The sequence below is a fragment of the Mercenaria mercenaria genome, chromosome 2 (assembly GCF_021730395.1).
Source record: "Mercenaria mercenaria strain notata chromosome 2, MADL_Memer_1, whole genome shotgun sequence".
Classification (NCBI taxonomy): Eukaryota; Metazoa; Mollusca; class Bivalvia; order Venerida; family Veneridae; genus Mercenaria; species Mercenaria mercenaria.
In genome coordinates this window covers 57,987,149-58,004,735 of record NC_069362.1, presented here as the reverse complement: position 1 = coordinate 58,004,735, position 17,587 = coordinate 57,987,149, and the positions used below count along the sequence as shown (strand labels likewise).

At 34.8% G+C, this 17,587-nt stretch overlaps 1 protein-coding gene across 1 annotated transcript in view; it reads right to left on the bottom strand.

The window, feature by feature from the left end:
* The window catches only part of LOC123564026 (calcium-dependent protein kinase C-like), a 234,824-nt gene extending 222,477 nt beyond the window's left edge, over positions 1-12,347 (bottom strand). The window contains exons 1-2 of the mRNA XM_045357280.2: positions 12,191-12,347; positions 11,972-12,003 (exon numbers count right to left, since the gene is read on the bottom strand). Of these exons, the coding sequence (XP_045213215.2) occupies positions 11,972-12,003; positions 12,191-12,330 (172 nt within the window). The 5' untranslated portion in view covers positions 12,331-12,347. The remainder of the gene's footprint in view (positions 1-11,971; positions 12,004-12,190) is intronic.
* Positions 12,348-17,587: the final 5,240 nt, after the last annotated feature.

Below are 17,587 nucleotides of genomic sequence, written 5' to 3'. Positions count from 1 at the left end.
TCAATAATTCACTGCCACAACTATCTAAATTCATTTGAGCCGTGCCATGAGAAAACCAACATAGTGGGTATGCGACCAGCATGGATCCAGACCAGCCTGCGCATCCGCGCAGTCTGGTCAGGATCCATGCTGTTCGCTATTAGTTTCTGTAAAATCCATTAGGTTTGAAAGCAAACAGCATGGATCCTGACCAGACTGCGCGGATGCACAGGCTGGTCTGGATCCATGCTGGTCGCAAAGCCACTATGTTGGTTTTCCCATGGCGCGGCTCATTTCACAATTTACAATAAACATACTTGAACTCAGATCTAACAATCTGACCTAATTACTGACATAAAGCATCCCATTATCATTATACTGATTTTATTTCTGGCTACACAAATGAATGAAATCTCCATTGACTAAAGTCAAACTTTAACATAAGTAAAGTAGTACTGAATGAAGGACAGTTATGAGTGCACAAATCAACTCTTTATGTCTATGCATACTTACACAAAAACTTGAATATTTGAAACTTTGTGATCTTCTCTTTCTTGAAATATTATTCTTTCTTTACAATCTTAATTTATTGTTCGTAGTCAATCAACGTCAGTTCAAAGAGAGAATATTTCCCAATATTTTAACTGATCTCTTACAAGACTATCTCAGCAACTAAGACACCTAATTCAGGTGATCTTAAGATTTTATGCACTCGCAGAATTCATTCTGGTGTATGTACAAAGCATTGTTTATCATTCAATTTAATCTTTTGGAAGGCTATCTCACCATAATTTCCTCACATCAGCCTGCTTATTATGATAAGCCTATTTGCACCTGAATGATTCTGGGGGTTTTAAGACTGCATCAGATATCTTACTCAAGAAATAAACATGAGATAACCTGTAAAAATTATCTCCCTTGAATAAGAAAAAAATATAAATAACAAAAATTGAGCCATGGAAAAAAGTGATAGATACCTAACAGTGTGTGGGTGGGGGGAATACAATAGAAACCATATGTTGGTGAACTATGTAGCCAGCATTAGGAATGTATGTATCTAAATATATCACAGACATACATCTTTGTATACCTGTATGTTTGTCTGACTTAGGACAAGATATGTCAATACAAATTTGTACCCAACATTTTTTCCTGATTCTTTCTCTTGTTATAATATACTTAGCCTTGGCCCATTTCTACTCTCATTCACTCACCATCTCAATAATATATTAATTCTGTATTTCAAACTTTACCTCTAGGAATGGCATAAATATAAAACCTGATTACCACATTATTTCGATTCCTCCATTCTACCATCAGATAAAAGACTCTTTAATTTCATCAGTGGTCCATATTGAATTTATACATAAAGATATATACACATGATATTTACTACTGTGCAAATCAATTTATTGAGTCTAATGTGCATGGTATAATTAATACAAGAGCTGTCTGTTAGACAGCATGCTCAACTATATGATAATAAGTCAAAATAAAGAACTAATGTTTATTACAGTTTATATTACAGATTATCATTTTAATATAACTTTGTTGACACTTCAATCATATTTTCTAGATTAAATAAGGACCATAATTTGGATTAATTTCAACTAAGAGTTCTCTCACTTGTTTATGTAAGTAAATGTCTTGTGTGAAGTTTCCATCATAATCATGAGGTTGTTACTGAGATGCAGCTTGACAGTTGCATACAGAACTAAACAGGCCAACATAGTTCATGATTTGAACTAAATTCAACCAAGAATTACCTAACTTGGTTATTTTAGTATATGCTTGATGACTAAGAAGCCTTACGTAAGGTTTCAATCTTAATACATGTAATGGTTACTGAGGTATGATCTGATACAAGTGATATTAACATTTTTAATTCCCCCTCAAGTCTTTCGATTGCATTCCCCACCATTGAACAGCAGCCCCTCAGTATTTTGGGACATGATTTCTAACTGGCCAACAGAACACACACACCCCGCCACGCACCCCCAACAGATCCACAACATCTTGCGCAGGATTTCTCATATTATCATATCTCTTCCAATGGTGGGGAATGCTATCGAAAGACTGAGGGTGAGGGGAAATTAAAAACGTTAATATCATGTGTAGCAGATGTTACTGATGGTTGTAAATGACCGTAATTTAAATATTTATTCAGTGATTTTCTTTTAAAAATTGTGAATGGGTCCAGTACCAGAAAAATTATAAAAACAAGAGCTGTCTCCATAGGATGACACATGCCCCCGATGGCACTTTGAATGAATAGTTATGGCCGATGTTAGAGTTTAGGACCTTTGACCTACTGACCTGGGTCTTGCGCGCGACACATCGTCTTACTGTGGTACACATTCATGCCCAATAATTTTAAAATCCATGCATGAATGACAAAGATATGGACCGGACACGCCCATCAATGCACTATCATGAAATATGACCTTTAACGTCTAAGTGTGACCTTGACCTTTGAGCTACGGACCTGGGTCTTGCGCACGACACGTCGTCTTACTGTGGTACACATTCAGGCCAAGTTATTTGAAAATCCATCCATCGATGACAAAGATATGGACCGGACACGAATGCACTATCATGAAAAATGACCTTTAACGTCTAAGTGTGACCTTGACCTTTGAGCTACGGACCTGGGTCTTGCGCGCGACACGTCGTCTTACTGTGGTACACATTCATGCCAAGTTATTTGAAAATCCATCCATCGATGACAAAGATATGGACCGGACACGAAAATTGACAGAATGACAGACTGACAGACGGTTCAAAAACTATATGCCTCCCTTCAGGAGCATAATTAGTGTTGTTTTTTAAATAAATTGTGAATTTTCCCCCTTAATTGTGATTTTTTTTATGACTATGTTATTCAATGGGGTGTAGGAAACAACTGTGCAACGAAACCATTGAAATGACTCGTACCAGATTCGTATACCTAAACACACGATGAATTAACGTTCAAAGGCTGATAGTATAGTATGATGAACGTAACAAATCTTGATCGATCGGATGCTTTTCCTCGCAAAAGTCGATAACAAACCTCTTTTAAGTTTTTCAATATTTTTTTCACGTTTTTCTACTATTTTTAGAGATTTTCACACCAATTGTGAATAAGACCCAATTTGAAAATTGTGAAAGATCATTTGCAATTGTGAACGGGATTCCGATATTCGATATTCGGTAGCACTTATATACTGCAGTTAGGTGGAAGACATTTCATCATGTATAAAAACAGTCAAACTGATGCCGTTGCACTCGGCAACAATCCATCATTTCATGACGCTGATTGAAAAAAAAATAATACAGCTCTTATTTCAACAATAATTAATTAATATTCAAATTTAATTAATTGATATATATCATTATTATGATTTAATTGTGTTTTAATACATTTAGTTAATGAAACACTTCAAAGACACCTAATTTCAATTTGATTTAGACAAAGGGATAGTAATCAATTTAATTGAAAAACATTTAAAAATGGATGTGCTACTTTACTTAGTGATATAAGCATTACAATCACTGCAACTGAAATATTAATGTGTGCGTGGGCAGTTTAAATATGCAGAGAAATGATAACAGCTTCATATTTATATATGTAGGATATAAAATATTAAAACAGCAGCTTCCCTAGCTTTCTACATGAAAACCAGATAAATAAAAACTTAGTACTATGATTATGCAGGCTGATTATATATTCAAACCTAGTCTATATAAACCCGGATATTGTATTATGTTTCAAAGCTTATATATTTTAGCAACCTATCACTCTCTGTCTATATAAAGTACACGTTTTGAATCTGTAACTTCTGGTCTAAGTTTATTGAGGGTGCATACAGGCCGGAAATCAGTGATCAATACAGATCTGTGTGTGGAGAGGAAGCATACAGCTATTGAATCTATAACCTCCACCCCACTCCCTCCCCGGGTCTGTATCTTATAAGGAGAAAGCACAAGCTGGTTTTATGAACCTGCGATTTCAAGTCTGAGTTTATGGAGGAGGCATGTAAGCTTAGTCAGTGACAATCTCTTGGTTTAAAGATTGCATAATTATGCAAAAATGTATGTGTGCACAGGTATATTAAAAGTTCAGAGCCATAAGAGGCTCATCAGCATTAAACTTGAACCTGAGAGTTGATCTGTATTGTGTATTTCAAATCATCACCATAACATAAACATGCAGTGATCATTTCAATATGTCAGTTTTATGTAAGTGTCAATCAAATGTAATTATCTCAAGGGAAATGTGCACTGTCAACTGATTGTTATGCATATAAGTGTAGTTTCCACAATATCATTACCGCATGCTTTACAAGATCAAACATGAGGACTTCTTTCATTGTTTCTTCCTACTGTTGTTAATGTTGTTGTTTTGTTAAGGGCTTGACAAAATTCAATCTCCTCAACTCATATACTATGTACATGAAAAGACATTTTGCTATAGCAAGTGGAACTCACAGTAATGCTCATCTTACAGGACAAGAGTAATTTTTTACCAAAAATATGATAAATTTAACAAAAACGGACCCAGGCAAAATAATGACCATGGTAGACTAGGGTCACCACGGTTTTTGATGGTTGACCAAGTTTTAACATGGTCAACCATCAAATACCATGGTGGAAACATGGTCAGGAGTACGGTCGGCCATGGTCGACCATGGTCAGATAAGATTGGCCATGGTCGACCATGGTCAGAAAAGATTATCAACAGTTTGACCACCAGGTCTACCGTGGTCAACTTTTTTCAACCACGGTTGAACATGGACTACCATGGTCATGTTAGTAATTTTCACACTTATCAAGTCTTAATGCACCAAAGACACCTGACTGCATTTTGACTCCAAAAGTTTTCCTAGTTATAGAACAGTTTCCCTGCAATTATAGACAGATTCAAAGGTAAACTTTCATAGTCTGACTATAATTTGTTGTCACATTAGCAATTTTATGACAAATAAATGACTGACTTGCAAAAATAGATATAGACTGCAATTGTCATGTATTTTCTTGACCCTTTCAAATTCATAACAGTTTTTGATAGTCAATAACTACCATGGTCAGCCATGGTCGTGGACCTTGGTCGACCATGGTTGACTGTGGTCCACAACCATGGTTTTTGACCATGGTCTGATACCATGTTTTATGACTGGTGCCAATTACCACAGCCATGGTCAACCATGCTAAACCACTGTCCCATGACCATGAACTACCTTGGTAAAGCATGAATTACCATGGTAATAAACCATCAATTTCGACTGGGGAGCCGCAGGATAGATAAAATGCTGTCAGCCATCAAAACAGGTTACTTTATTGTTTTGCAACTCTTTAAATCCATCCCATACAGATACAGTAGAGATGCATGTACACATGAGCAATACAGTTCAACAGGCAATTTTCTTCAGTGAAGTACAGTACAAGTCCAAATTGCAGCAAGATGAGTTAAAGTCTTAAGCAGCTCATTCTGCAGTACCACTTACTTTCAAGCCCTGTTTTGGCTCCTGCTGCTGCTACTGTAGCTACGGTGTAGTTTTAAAGTAGCCTAAACCTTCTCAACCCTGTGGTTTTTTTCTTTCTTTTTCATAAGTTAAAGAATTTTCACACAAAGTTTACAAGACAATTTTAAATGACTGACGCATTTTTAAAAACATGTGTAACATGCAATAATCTCCTTCTAATACCTTTTTACTCAAATGTAATGTCTTCCACTGTCAAATGCTATTAACTTTTCTCAGAACAAGGAAAGAATTAACACCAACTGTATTTCTTATTGGATGAAAGGCCAACCATATCTCAAAGTGCCTAGGGCGATTTGGCTGGTTATCGAATTTGGCCGAGATATTATGCCTACAAACATTGTCAGCAAGTTTGGTGAAGATCAGATGAAAACTGTTCGACTTAAGAGAGCGGACAAGGCTAAATTCGCAGTTTTTCGAGTAATTCAAGGGCCATAATCCAACAGTGTCTGGGGCAATTTGGCTGATTATCAAACTTGGCCGAGATATTATGCCCACAAAACATTGTCAGCAAGTTTGGTAAAGATCGGATGAAAACTGTTCGAAGAGAGCGGACATGCTTTGGACGCCGACCACCCGCCGCCACGGGTGTTCACATAATCGCCCCGCTCTTTCAGAGACGGGTGTATAAAAATGAGTCTGGCTAGCATGAAAAATAGGGGACGGGAAGGGATATTAATCGAATAATTAATTCATTATGGCCTTATAATGGTAAATATACAGTATGTGATTAACTTGAAAAAATATATATTTAATCATGTTGCCTAACAATATATACCTGTAAGTTATTAACAACAGACATTACTAATTAGTGGAGAGCTATCTTTTATTAGACACTGCAGACACAATGTACATTTTAGCATCAAACAATAATGAATACTGTCAATACTATGATAGATGGTGAGGTATGACAAAACCTAACAGGTTTATGGCAACAATCATATCACTGATGTCCAAATAACGTGTATTATAAGACACTTCTGGTGTTGTAGAAAAAAACTTAGTTTTATTTTGATGTAGAAAACTCCCGAACCATCAGAATATCAAAAATAATAATTTCAATTCAGTGTGGTAGAAAATGAGAACAAATTTTATGAAAATTTCAAAAACATCTGAATATTCACCATTTTTTTTTTCAAAATTCTGCCCAACTTTTTCTTATAAAATTTGCCCTTCCTCTTTTATAAACTTCTCTTAAACTCTGACAATATATAATTTATAACTGAACTGGTGTTTCAGGAAAATCCTATTTCAGAATGTCATGCTGTTTTTAAGTATCCGATCTTATAAATTCATGAGAATGAAAATTCAGCTCTTTTTAGAAGTTTCTTCTCTCATGACAAATGTTAATAGTTTTTTTTTTTAATTTAACACATTTTTCAGAAACAGATTGGAACTGGAATTGCTGTCTATTTATTTTAGTAAAACAATGCTTAATGTGAAAAAGGCCTCCCTAGGCTTATTATGTTCATAATGGTTTTGGTTGTAATGTAGAAAGCTGCATTTTGTTGTTGTTGTTGTTGTGGACATAACATACAAGAATTTCTTGTTATTTCTTATTTTCAGTAACTGTTGTCTCATTTATTTGTCATAGACTTAAATATTTGATTAACATAGATAAACAAACTAATGGATCTATCCTTTTTTATTTCCTCCCTTTATGGTTTCATGTAGTACTTTTCTAACCATGTAATCATGCATAATCTCTGTTTGCAAAATATCCTTCACAATTCAGAAACAACTTCAAAACATAAATAACAAGAGCGCCGCCAAGCGGGGCAATATACGCCCGAAGGCTTACATCATAGGATGGGAGCAAAATTTTAAGAACTTGACTGTTGTAGCCCCAAAGGACTGGAACAACAAAAGGAAAACTTCAAAAAACAAATCTAAGTCCACAAAAAAAATATTCATAGTCTACAAAAAAATCCTTATCAGGTACTGGTATGTAAAAATACACCTTAAAATTGGAGGTACCATCCATGTTGTACCACAGAAAAGTGGTCTCGGTTTTTCCCTATGGCCAATAATAAAAAAGTTTCAATATAAGCTATTTATAGTAACATAAAAGGGAAGTAATTAAAAAAAAAATATATTGTAAGTACAAAAAAGAGATCTGCCAAATAAAAACAAGAGCACTGCAATGCAGAGCAATATACAAAAATCAAAGTCATATATGACCTTTGACCCTTAAGTGTGACCTTGACCTTGAAGCGAGTCATCCGGAACATGCGCTCTGCACATCGTTACAATGTGGTGAGCATTTCTTCCAAGTTTCTTTGAAATCCTTCCAGCCGTTCAAGAGTTACAGAGCGGACACGAAACAAACTGATATGACTTTTGACCCCTAAGTGTGACCTTGACCTTGAAGCAAGTCATCCGGAACATGCGCTCTGCACGTCGTCTTGGTGTGGTGAACATTTATGTCAAGTTTCTTTGAAATCCTTCAAGGGGTTCAAGAGTTACAGAGCGGACACGAAACAGACTGATATGACCTTTGACTCCCAAGTGTGACCTTGACCTTGAAGCGAGACATCCAAAACATGCGCTCTGCACATCGTCTTGGTGTGGTGAACATTTATGTAAAGTTTCCTTGAAGTCCTTCAAGGGGTTCAAGAGTTACAGAGCGGACACGAAATTGCTAACGGACAGACGGACACCAGCGTCATAACATAATACGTCCCTTCGGGCGTATAAAAATTGTTCTATAGAAGTTGCTGCATGTACCCAAAACCAAAGAAAACTTCTGTGCAAAACAATTCTAATATCAAATTAATATATACTGTACATTTTTTCACAAATCAAGTCAAAATCATGCTTTTTACTTCAAAATTCTGGGGAAAACAATGATAAAACTTCAAAATCCCTGCTTGTTTTTTACAAAACCAAAAGGCTAGGACCTCTTCACATTTTGGGAAAAAAAGCTGTTTTTATAGTCATTTCAGTGTTTCCGAGTACAGAGATAATATCACATGTCGTTTATTTGAGAAATGGGACCTCAGAGATCAAATGCCATCTATTTATGATTTAGCAAGCTATATTTGGTGCTAGTTTCTCCATAAAATAATGTTTCCTCACATTTTACTTCATTCTCAGACCATTTAGAGTTCTAATAATGTTTGACTAGACAATAGGTAAGAAAATACGTGACACATAAAAACATTTTGCCCTTTAAATTCTGCTGTAAATACTTTGTTATGACTTTACAGAACTCTTAAATAACTATATAATTCTCTTTCCAATCCCATCTATTATCAATGATACACTTACTGCCATACAGGGAGGTAATATATAACAATGGATTAAATCATATTTTTGGAACTGTTTATCAATATTCAAACCTTTGACAAAAATATGAGAAAAAAATATGGAAAATAGGATTTAATAATATTAGGTTATTTAACATTGTTCTGTGCAATATGGAGATATATTTGGACTGGTACCCAGCTGAGAAAACCATATTGGACGAGCCGCTAGGCGAGTTCCCTAGTAATTTTTAAACGTATAAAAACGTATATGAAAATACAGAACGCACGCAATGACTTTTTACTAGCGTAAACAAAATCTGAATCTGATGCTTTACCTAACAGAGCATGGTCAGCATTAATTCTCCCATATTGAACGTACACACACACTGAACGGTACTCTATAATAACCTAGGCTGAACTATATTATACACTCAATGCATGCGTAAATCAAATAGCTGGGAATTAAAATTGATGGTATGGTAGTGTATTTTAAAGCGGTGTCTATTTAAAATATCAACTTCCGGAGCGGAGTAAAAAAAGTCTCTTTCTAAAAATGTAAAAAGTGAACAAATACACTACGCATTCTTTAAACCAACAAAAATGATCCCCAAAACACAGTTAAAGGTGTATTGAATATTCTATTGGATTTGGTAGCGAGTGTGAAGCCAAAGCAAACCAACGGAGAAAAAAGAAGCAAAAACTTGAATGCTGAATTGAAACTGAACTGCAAACAAATTCATGGGTGTTACACCAAATAAATATGTTATAAGACTGATATTATTTCTATATTATTACTATTTCTGTTAAATTACTCCTAGTCAATTTCAGATTTTACCATTTTACTCATTCACAAACAATTATGATGAGTAAATACTCATAGGCCAAAAAAATTATCTGGAGCCTTGTTACTTTGTACTGTGTATGCATGTATATTTATACATTTGTATTTGATTATATATACAAGTAAAGCTGAAAATAAAGGCATTAATTGTGATAGCACATATTAACACATGTCACACAGTTGATATGAAATTTACAAATCAGTATGGAAAATGCTGGCATTTTAAGTTCCATTGTAATTTAACGAGTATGTACCCTGGTAATGATAATTAAATTATTAATACATATATTCACTTAAAACAGTGTTTATCTAGAAAACGTGACCCCTATAGCAGTGGGAAGTATTTCTATTCTATCAAAAATTAATGTCAGAAAAATGAATAATAAATATTGCATTTTAATGGAAAATTACTAAAATACAGTCGCTTCAGACACTGCAATAAATTTTATGAAAATATGAAAAGTAATCATTTTTTAATTTGTTGCTGTCTGGACTGGGAAAGTTGTCAGCAATCTGGGGAAATTTAATATAAATGTACTTTTTTCAACTGGAAATATGACCTTACATTGGCTACAAAATCAGCCAGAAAAAGCTATACCTCAAGTAAAGAAATTCTGCTTGCAAATGTTTTGGGAATAATGTTAAGGTAAATTTATTAAAGTACATGTATATACTGACTCAAGTGGTGAAAAATGTCTCTAGTCTAGATCGAGAAAACAAAGGTCTGCTGTACATAGCAATCTCCCAACATATTTTTCTTATGAACAATCAATATTATATTGCTTTTGAGCAGTGTTAGTAATTTTTTTATTAATTAATGAAGTGTCTGAATATGAGCAAAAATTACAGAAATGGTATAAATTTCTAAGTTACTTGAGTGGTGACTGCTAGGGCTGTGGATCGTCAGACAAGTGGCGATCCGATCCGATCTGCGAGTCGGGGCTGACGATTTACAGATCGAACCACAGATCACCAGCAACAACTTATAATGATACAAAAATGCAAGCCTGTTATCTTTTGTACTGTTTTCGTTATGGAATCTAAGCTCTGCAGTTCTCATAGTGACCAGTTTAATAGTTTTGACCTATGTTTAATGTTTTGCTCATTAATTAAAGTCAGGTTTCGCGGCTGGACTTCTTTAATGTTCGGCCATTCTTGCAGATGAACGATATGACGTCAGTCATTAATATCACAATATTTAGTAACAGTTCCGCGTTTTTTGGTTTTTTTTGATAAAATTTTTTTATTTGTTGGACAGAAATTTTGTATCTAACTTTTTATTGAATTTAATTACTTAAATGATAAATGTTTATTCACTATTTTGACAGATTCCATATTAATTTTAGTTCAAAAATAGGACCGATGCTAACTCTACCTAAGACATTTGTTTACATCCGGTTTAGAATGATCTAAAAGCGCGTAATCGTCTTAGATGTGGTAGAAAATTTATTGAAGACGTTTAATGTGGCTTTAGTTTAGTTTTATTGATAGAATTTTAAAAATTGCATGTATTAATGAAAAAGATCGGGATCCAACGATCTTGACAATAACGCATATCCGTACTCGAACTTTTGGTCAAACTCGTGAATATCCGAGTACTCGGATACTCGTTACAGCCTTAGTGACTGCAGATAAATTTGCCATACAACTCTACAATTCCTACAGCTGAATTTAGAATAACATATAGTGGTACATTACTTAAAGGCAATTTAAATGCAAGAATATTTAAATTACTCAAATAAACCTTATAACATCGAAAAGAACTTTAGTCTTTTCTATGCATTTTTATTTCTTAATTAAAGACTGTTGAGAGAAAGTATTAAAACATCTATAAAATATGCTACTTGCTTAACAATGACACAGTGATTAAAACAACAAGAAAAACATGTAGCTATGATATCACTTAAAACAGTTTTTACTATGCATTGATTGCAGATCGCCCTTTTAAATTTTTAAGTTCTGTACATCGGCTGTGATACGTGTGTAATTTTGTGATTCTTGCATAATGATGGATTAAATTATATTCATTAGCCTTAAAGATAATTTTCACCCACAAAGTTTTTTTTTAATAAACAAGATTGTTCTATGAAAATAATTTTACCTGGAATCCAAATTCTGTTGTGTCATTTTTAATTTTACATAGTTGCGACATATTTCTGTTTACAGACATAAATCTCCCTCAGGCACAGTTCATTATATTCCAACCATTAAAAGCTATTGAGAACAGGGGAAAAAATAAAAGGTAATAGGATTTCTTGACTGATACTTGGTTAAAACTCTCCTCTTATAAATCTGCATCTTAACCAGATACCTTCTGACCATCTACACTTGTTCAATATTTTACTACAGGTGCAGTGTATGAAAAAGTATACTTTACTCACCTTTACACTGGAATCCTTGCTTTCCAAATCCCCTGGAAAAAAACAAAAATAGATCCTCTCAAAATACGACAGCTTTAAGCATGTCATACATCATGAACTTAATTAATAAACGCCAAAAACTCAGGAAGTAAAATCGCGAAATCTAATGTCATTTCTGACTGTTAAATACAGTCATCAAATTATACCACAAATTATTCCGTTACGCATGCAATATCTTACCATATAAAATCCTTACAGTGACCACAGAATGTAGGTTGTTTGAAAAACCTTTGCACCATTTTATGATCCTTAACAATAGCCACATTTTTCTGCCTTAAAGCTCCTCTCCGTTGCACACCCTTCCCCACAGTTTCGGCCATTTTGCCTGGCTGACAGCTGGAGTGCGAACGCTGCTTGTGTGTTGATTTTGTTTATGCGCACTCCGGGGCAGGCGCTTCAAAACGAAAGTAGGCTGTCAATATTGTCAATCGCGCCTTTCAGTAAGGCCAATACTAGATTTTTCATGGTGAAGTATCATACATCGAAATTATTGCCTGTTTTCTTTTTTTATATCGCTAGGACGTTTTTGGCCAGCGTTATAATAGAATGAAATGAGTATATTAGGACTAATTAATGCTATTCAAGAATTCATTTCCACGATTTCAATCATGCACAAACCAATTAAGTCAAATTTAGAATTCGATTATTTGATATCTCAACATTATTTTTAATTAAGGGCAGATTACAGCTTTAATCTTATTTCATGATATCAATAAATGAGTTTTTGATATAAAAAAAATAAATTTGTTACATCATTAAACAGAATTAATTAAGTCTATAAGGGGATGGTATTCTAACAGTTTAGTTTATACTAATTTGTTCTAGCTAGATTGTGATAATGAACCACACCAGAGTCTGCTTCCAGCGAAAGCCAGTACTGCTGCCATATGAGAAGGTGCGGTCGCGGCCCCAGTGAGGCGCGAACCTACGACCCCCACAACATTTTAAAAGGTGGTTAATTACATTTTAATCAAGTCAGAGCGGACGCAATTTCCAGTGTTCAAGTTTGTCTACGAAACCAGGGGTCGTGAGTTCGAGCCCCCGCTTCTCCTAAAAAATTCTAACATTGGGATATGGGTGCTTAACACCTGGCCCGCTAAACGGAACCAGGGAAGCTTCTGGAATTAGATCGTCTTCTGTATCTTGCACTATCCTCCCACTAACATTATTAACAGTCTTTGGAGGAGTCGCCCATATGGGTTACCGGTGGCGACTATTAATAAACTTATATACACTCACATTCACATTTAAAATAAAATCAAGTTATGGAACTTTAACGTCTGATTAGACAGCTATTCACATATATTTATGGACTATGACTGCTTAATACATGTTGGATTCATTGGATTTTTAAATTATATTGTCCAACCCTGGTTGCCCAACTAAGATAGAGTTGATTATGTAGAAGTTTTAATTTGATAAATATACTTCGCCTACGGAATGCTGTGAATATCAGAACGATTGTATTACATTTGTTTAAGATTTATTAACAATTACATATTTAGTTGAAATCCATTAGGAATGCGTTTGTAATGTTAGTGTTACGTCCCTTTGTGTAACGAAGAAAAATGGAAAATAAATGAAATCGGATGCTACACAAAGTTTTAAAAGTTGCCTTTCGGTACGTTCAATTTTCTATAAAATGCAGATACAGGACTAGACATTCTAATTAAATTAAAAGAAAAACTCAGATGTGTCAATGCTAGTAAAGGGAGATAATTACAAAAATGTAAAAACATTTCTACTACACAATGAGCTTTATGTTCTTCAAATACATCTCTAATAGAATATACGAAAACTGAAATATGTAATCAAATGTTGCCTAAATGTGATTGATAACCTTTACAAAGATCTCCCGAGAATTAGGCTGGAAGCACAGGACTTTTTAAACATTTTCAAAAAGAGAAATATTTTATAGTTTGAAAATGTAAAAGGTATAATATTACATAATCAACCCACTTGTCTTGCAGAATTTCAAGATGACTAGATAGGAGAATCAATGTCGCGCTTCCGTAGAAGTTTGACATGCAAGTTTTACATGGATGAGACATGAACGGCTCTTTTATCGTACCGTTTCGGAGAATCAGTGTTTCCGAGATGTGGTCATATACACTAAGCAAACTACATGTAGCTGTGAAAAGCGAACACAATATGAAATTAGAGCGTACATTAAAGTACGTTGTTCATGCAAGGCAGATACTCAGTGATTTGGAAGTCAGAGAAAACCCGGTGTTTACAGGTGGGTACGTAAATTTAAAGATGGTCAGACAGTTCTTAACCCTTAGCCTGCTGGCGGCAGATGATTCTGCCTTTGCGACCAGTGCAGACCAAGATCAGCCTGCACATCCGTGCAGTCTGATCATGGTCTGCACTGTTCGCTATTCAGTCAGTAAATTTTCAGTGAAAACCCCTTTGAGTAATAAGTGGTACTGTCCAAATTGAAAGATGGACCAGTCCATTATAGAAATATAGCAGGTTAAGGGTTAAAATGGTCAGGCATAAAACAGCAGCGACATCAAAGAACATTGCTGCTGTAAGGCGTCTGATTGATGAAGGTGTCCGAGATAGTGTCTTTTTTTTTTTGCATGTCAACGGGAAGAACTCATGATCATCAAGCAATGTTTGTGCCCGGTGGGTGTCTCACATATTAACAGAGGAGCAAAAGGGCCAAATGTACTAAAGAAACGGTGAAAAAAAAATCTCAAATTTACATGATCTCTCCTAACAGGAGATGAGACCGGAATATATTTAAGGTGGCTGTGAAAAGGTGACCGTAGAAAAGAAAAAAAAAATAACTAAAAGTGTCAAAAAGGTATTGTATTCCATCTTCTTTAACTTAAGGGATAATGTTGTACAAATTCCTATACCGCCAGGAATGTCGGTTACTGGAAAGTTTTATCAAGTGCTAAAGTTTTTATAAAGACAAAGTTTTGAAAATACAAAAAAATAAATGTGTCCAAGGACTGGTATTCGCGTCCTCCAGTTGATCCATGACAACGCTGTGGCTCACAAAAGTGTCATCGTTCAAAAGTTTCTGAGATATAAAAAGAGGTACAAGTCAATTATCCTGGATTTTCACCAGATCAAAGTCCTTGTGACTTTTTCCTCTTTCCAAGACTGAAAAAGATGCTGGCTGGGCACAAAATATTTATCGAATAAAGCATTTGAGAGTGGTATTTTTCATTTACTTTAGACCATACCAAGGGGAGACTACTCTGTAACATTCACCTCTTGGATAGTGCTTGGAAGTCAATGCGGTGGTGGTAGTGTGTGTGGGTGGGTGCGGGGGATAAGCTAAATTTGAAGTCTGTACACAGACATTATGTTTAGAATGACCCTCGTAACTTTATATATTTCTGAGAAATTGTTCAAAATTAATGTTGTCTTGTTAATCTAAGTTTGTGCCTCGGTCTAAATGTACCCGTCCCTCAACATTCCCTGCAAAATTCTGCTGAGCTGCTTCGGCACTGCGTATAACGTTTAAACAATGCACAAGAAGACAGCAAAATGAGTGCTTTTCTCCTCACAAAGCACCTGCCATCAGTTCTCAGTACTTCACCCAACTGCTTTTCGTGGACTATGTAGATAACTGTTAGAGAAAAGTACTGATTTTGTGCGGAGGAAAGCACTCATTTTTGTGTCTTTGGCGCTCTTTCTCATGAAAATCCGTCAAGTAACCAGGAATATATGGGCAAAATGCTACCTGAATCGGGACAGTTTCTCCATGTGTACGATATCCAAAAGTCACGTGGGTTGGCCACCCCGAATGATACTAGATTGTGTTTTCAGCTTCATTTATTTTAATCTGTGGACAGGAATGTCATCATTTTCCTCAAATGACTAAGCGTGTGCCAAATATTTTCTCAAATTAATTGGTGAGTGACATTTATGTTAAAAACTATGTATGCAACGAAGTAACTGAAATCTTCTGGAACTTGCATGGGGACTTTCTATGATGTCACTTTTGTATCATATGCAAAACAATACATTGCGGCGTCATTTTTGCGTCCCTTCGGAATATCACATGTACATGTATTTGAGCGTGTTAGCTGATATTGTAAACCCGACAAATATAATGTAAACCATGGCGATAGTTAAATGTTAAAGTTTAATTTTTTAGGGGTATGCAATATCAATCAAAATTTTATTAGCCTACAGAAAAATATAATTATATAGCTGACAAAATAAAAAGAAATAGATCTAACATGCAAAAATATTATTGGGAAGGCTGTATATCTATTTTAGACGAATTTTAGGCATAACGTTTTAGTCATTTGTGCTATTTTAGGAGTGTAACAACATGATATGACATACGTAACATAAAACATCTTTAACTAGGAAAAATATCTAGAAAAAAATATTTGTCGACATTTATGCTACTTAAGGGGTGTAGCATCATGATGTTACATGATGAAATAAATCCCTTATAATTGGAATAAAAACTTATATTATATAATGTATTTAAGACTTGATTGCTATTTTTGATGTAGTAACATCATGGTATTACAAGGTTAACATTAATTTTTTTTAATAGTCGTGGTATAGAACACATAAATAGAGAAATGCAAATGAAGTGAAATGATGAAGAATTTTCTCACAGTGTACGTCTACGATCAGAATCGAGAGCCTAAGGATGAACGGACAGGCAGACGGACAGCACGATACCATAAAACGCTCCGTCATAAATGAAGGACGTCAGCTTACATCTTCACCGTCTGTTTGCAATACAACGCTGCTAACAAGAAATTCAAAATGACAATGTTAAATCTGCTTCTTTATTACAAAGTTTGCTATAGGTCCTAAATCTCTCTTAATTTTCCAGTCTAGATGATAATCGCAAATCCGGTCTTATAAAAGCAAATATATTCCAAAGCGCACGTAGCAAATTGAATATTACATAAGATTGTTTCCCATTCTCATTCCCCCCGACCAAATCGCCTGAATAAAATACAGTTGTCCAAGATCTCAGCCTCGATAATTCCAGTGAGAAGTTGGATCAACTGATATTTAGGAACTCATTATTGTTGTCTGTACTTGTTATTCAGATACTATGATGCCCGTAAAGTGACATGGGAAACTTTTTTTATTTCGTTATTTCGTGAAAACGAAATGTATTTCGTAAACACGAAATCTTATTTCGTAAAAACGAAATCACGAAATAAGATTTCGTTTTTACGAAATAAAAAAAAGTTTCACATGGCACTTTTACTGGCACAGTAAGATACACGTTACTGGAACAGCAATGATAAGAGTCCAAATACCACTTTGTCCATTATCTTGGATTAATTGTCGTCTGCTTGTAACATCCTATCATATCCTGCTTAAGATAATGGACAGTTAATGAAAGGAAATTGAATGTTAATCTTTTGATATAGCCTAAAAGTAAATTTTCAAACATGTGAAGGTTCACAGAATTTTTTTTTCCTAAATAATTCAACGTTTTGGCAGGTCAGTTGTAGTTAAAACATGTTTCAAATGGACTGAAAAAATGACAAAACGTTAAAGCTCATAAATATGCCTTTTGAAGCGGTTACTGAAACATATATATATATATTAGAAATTAGACGAGGCTATATT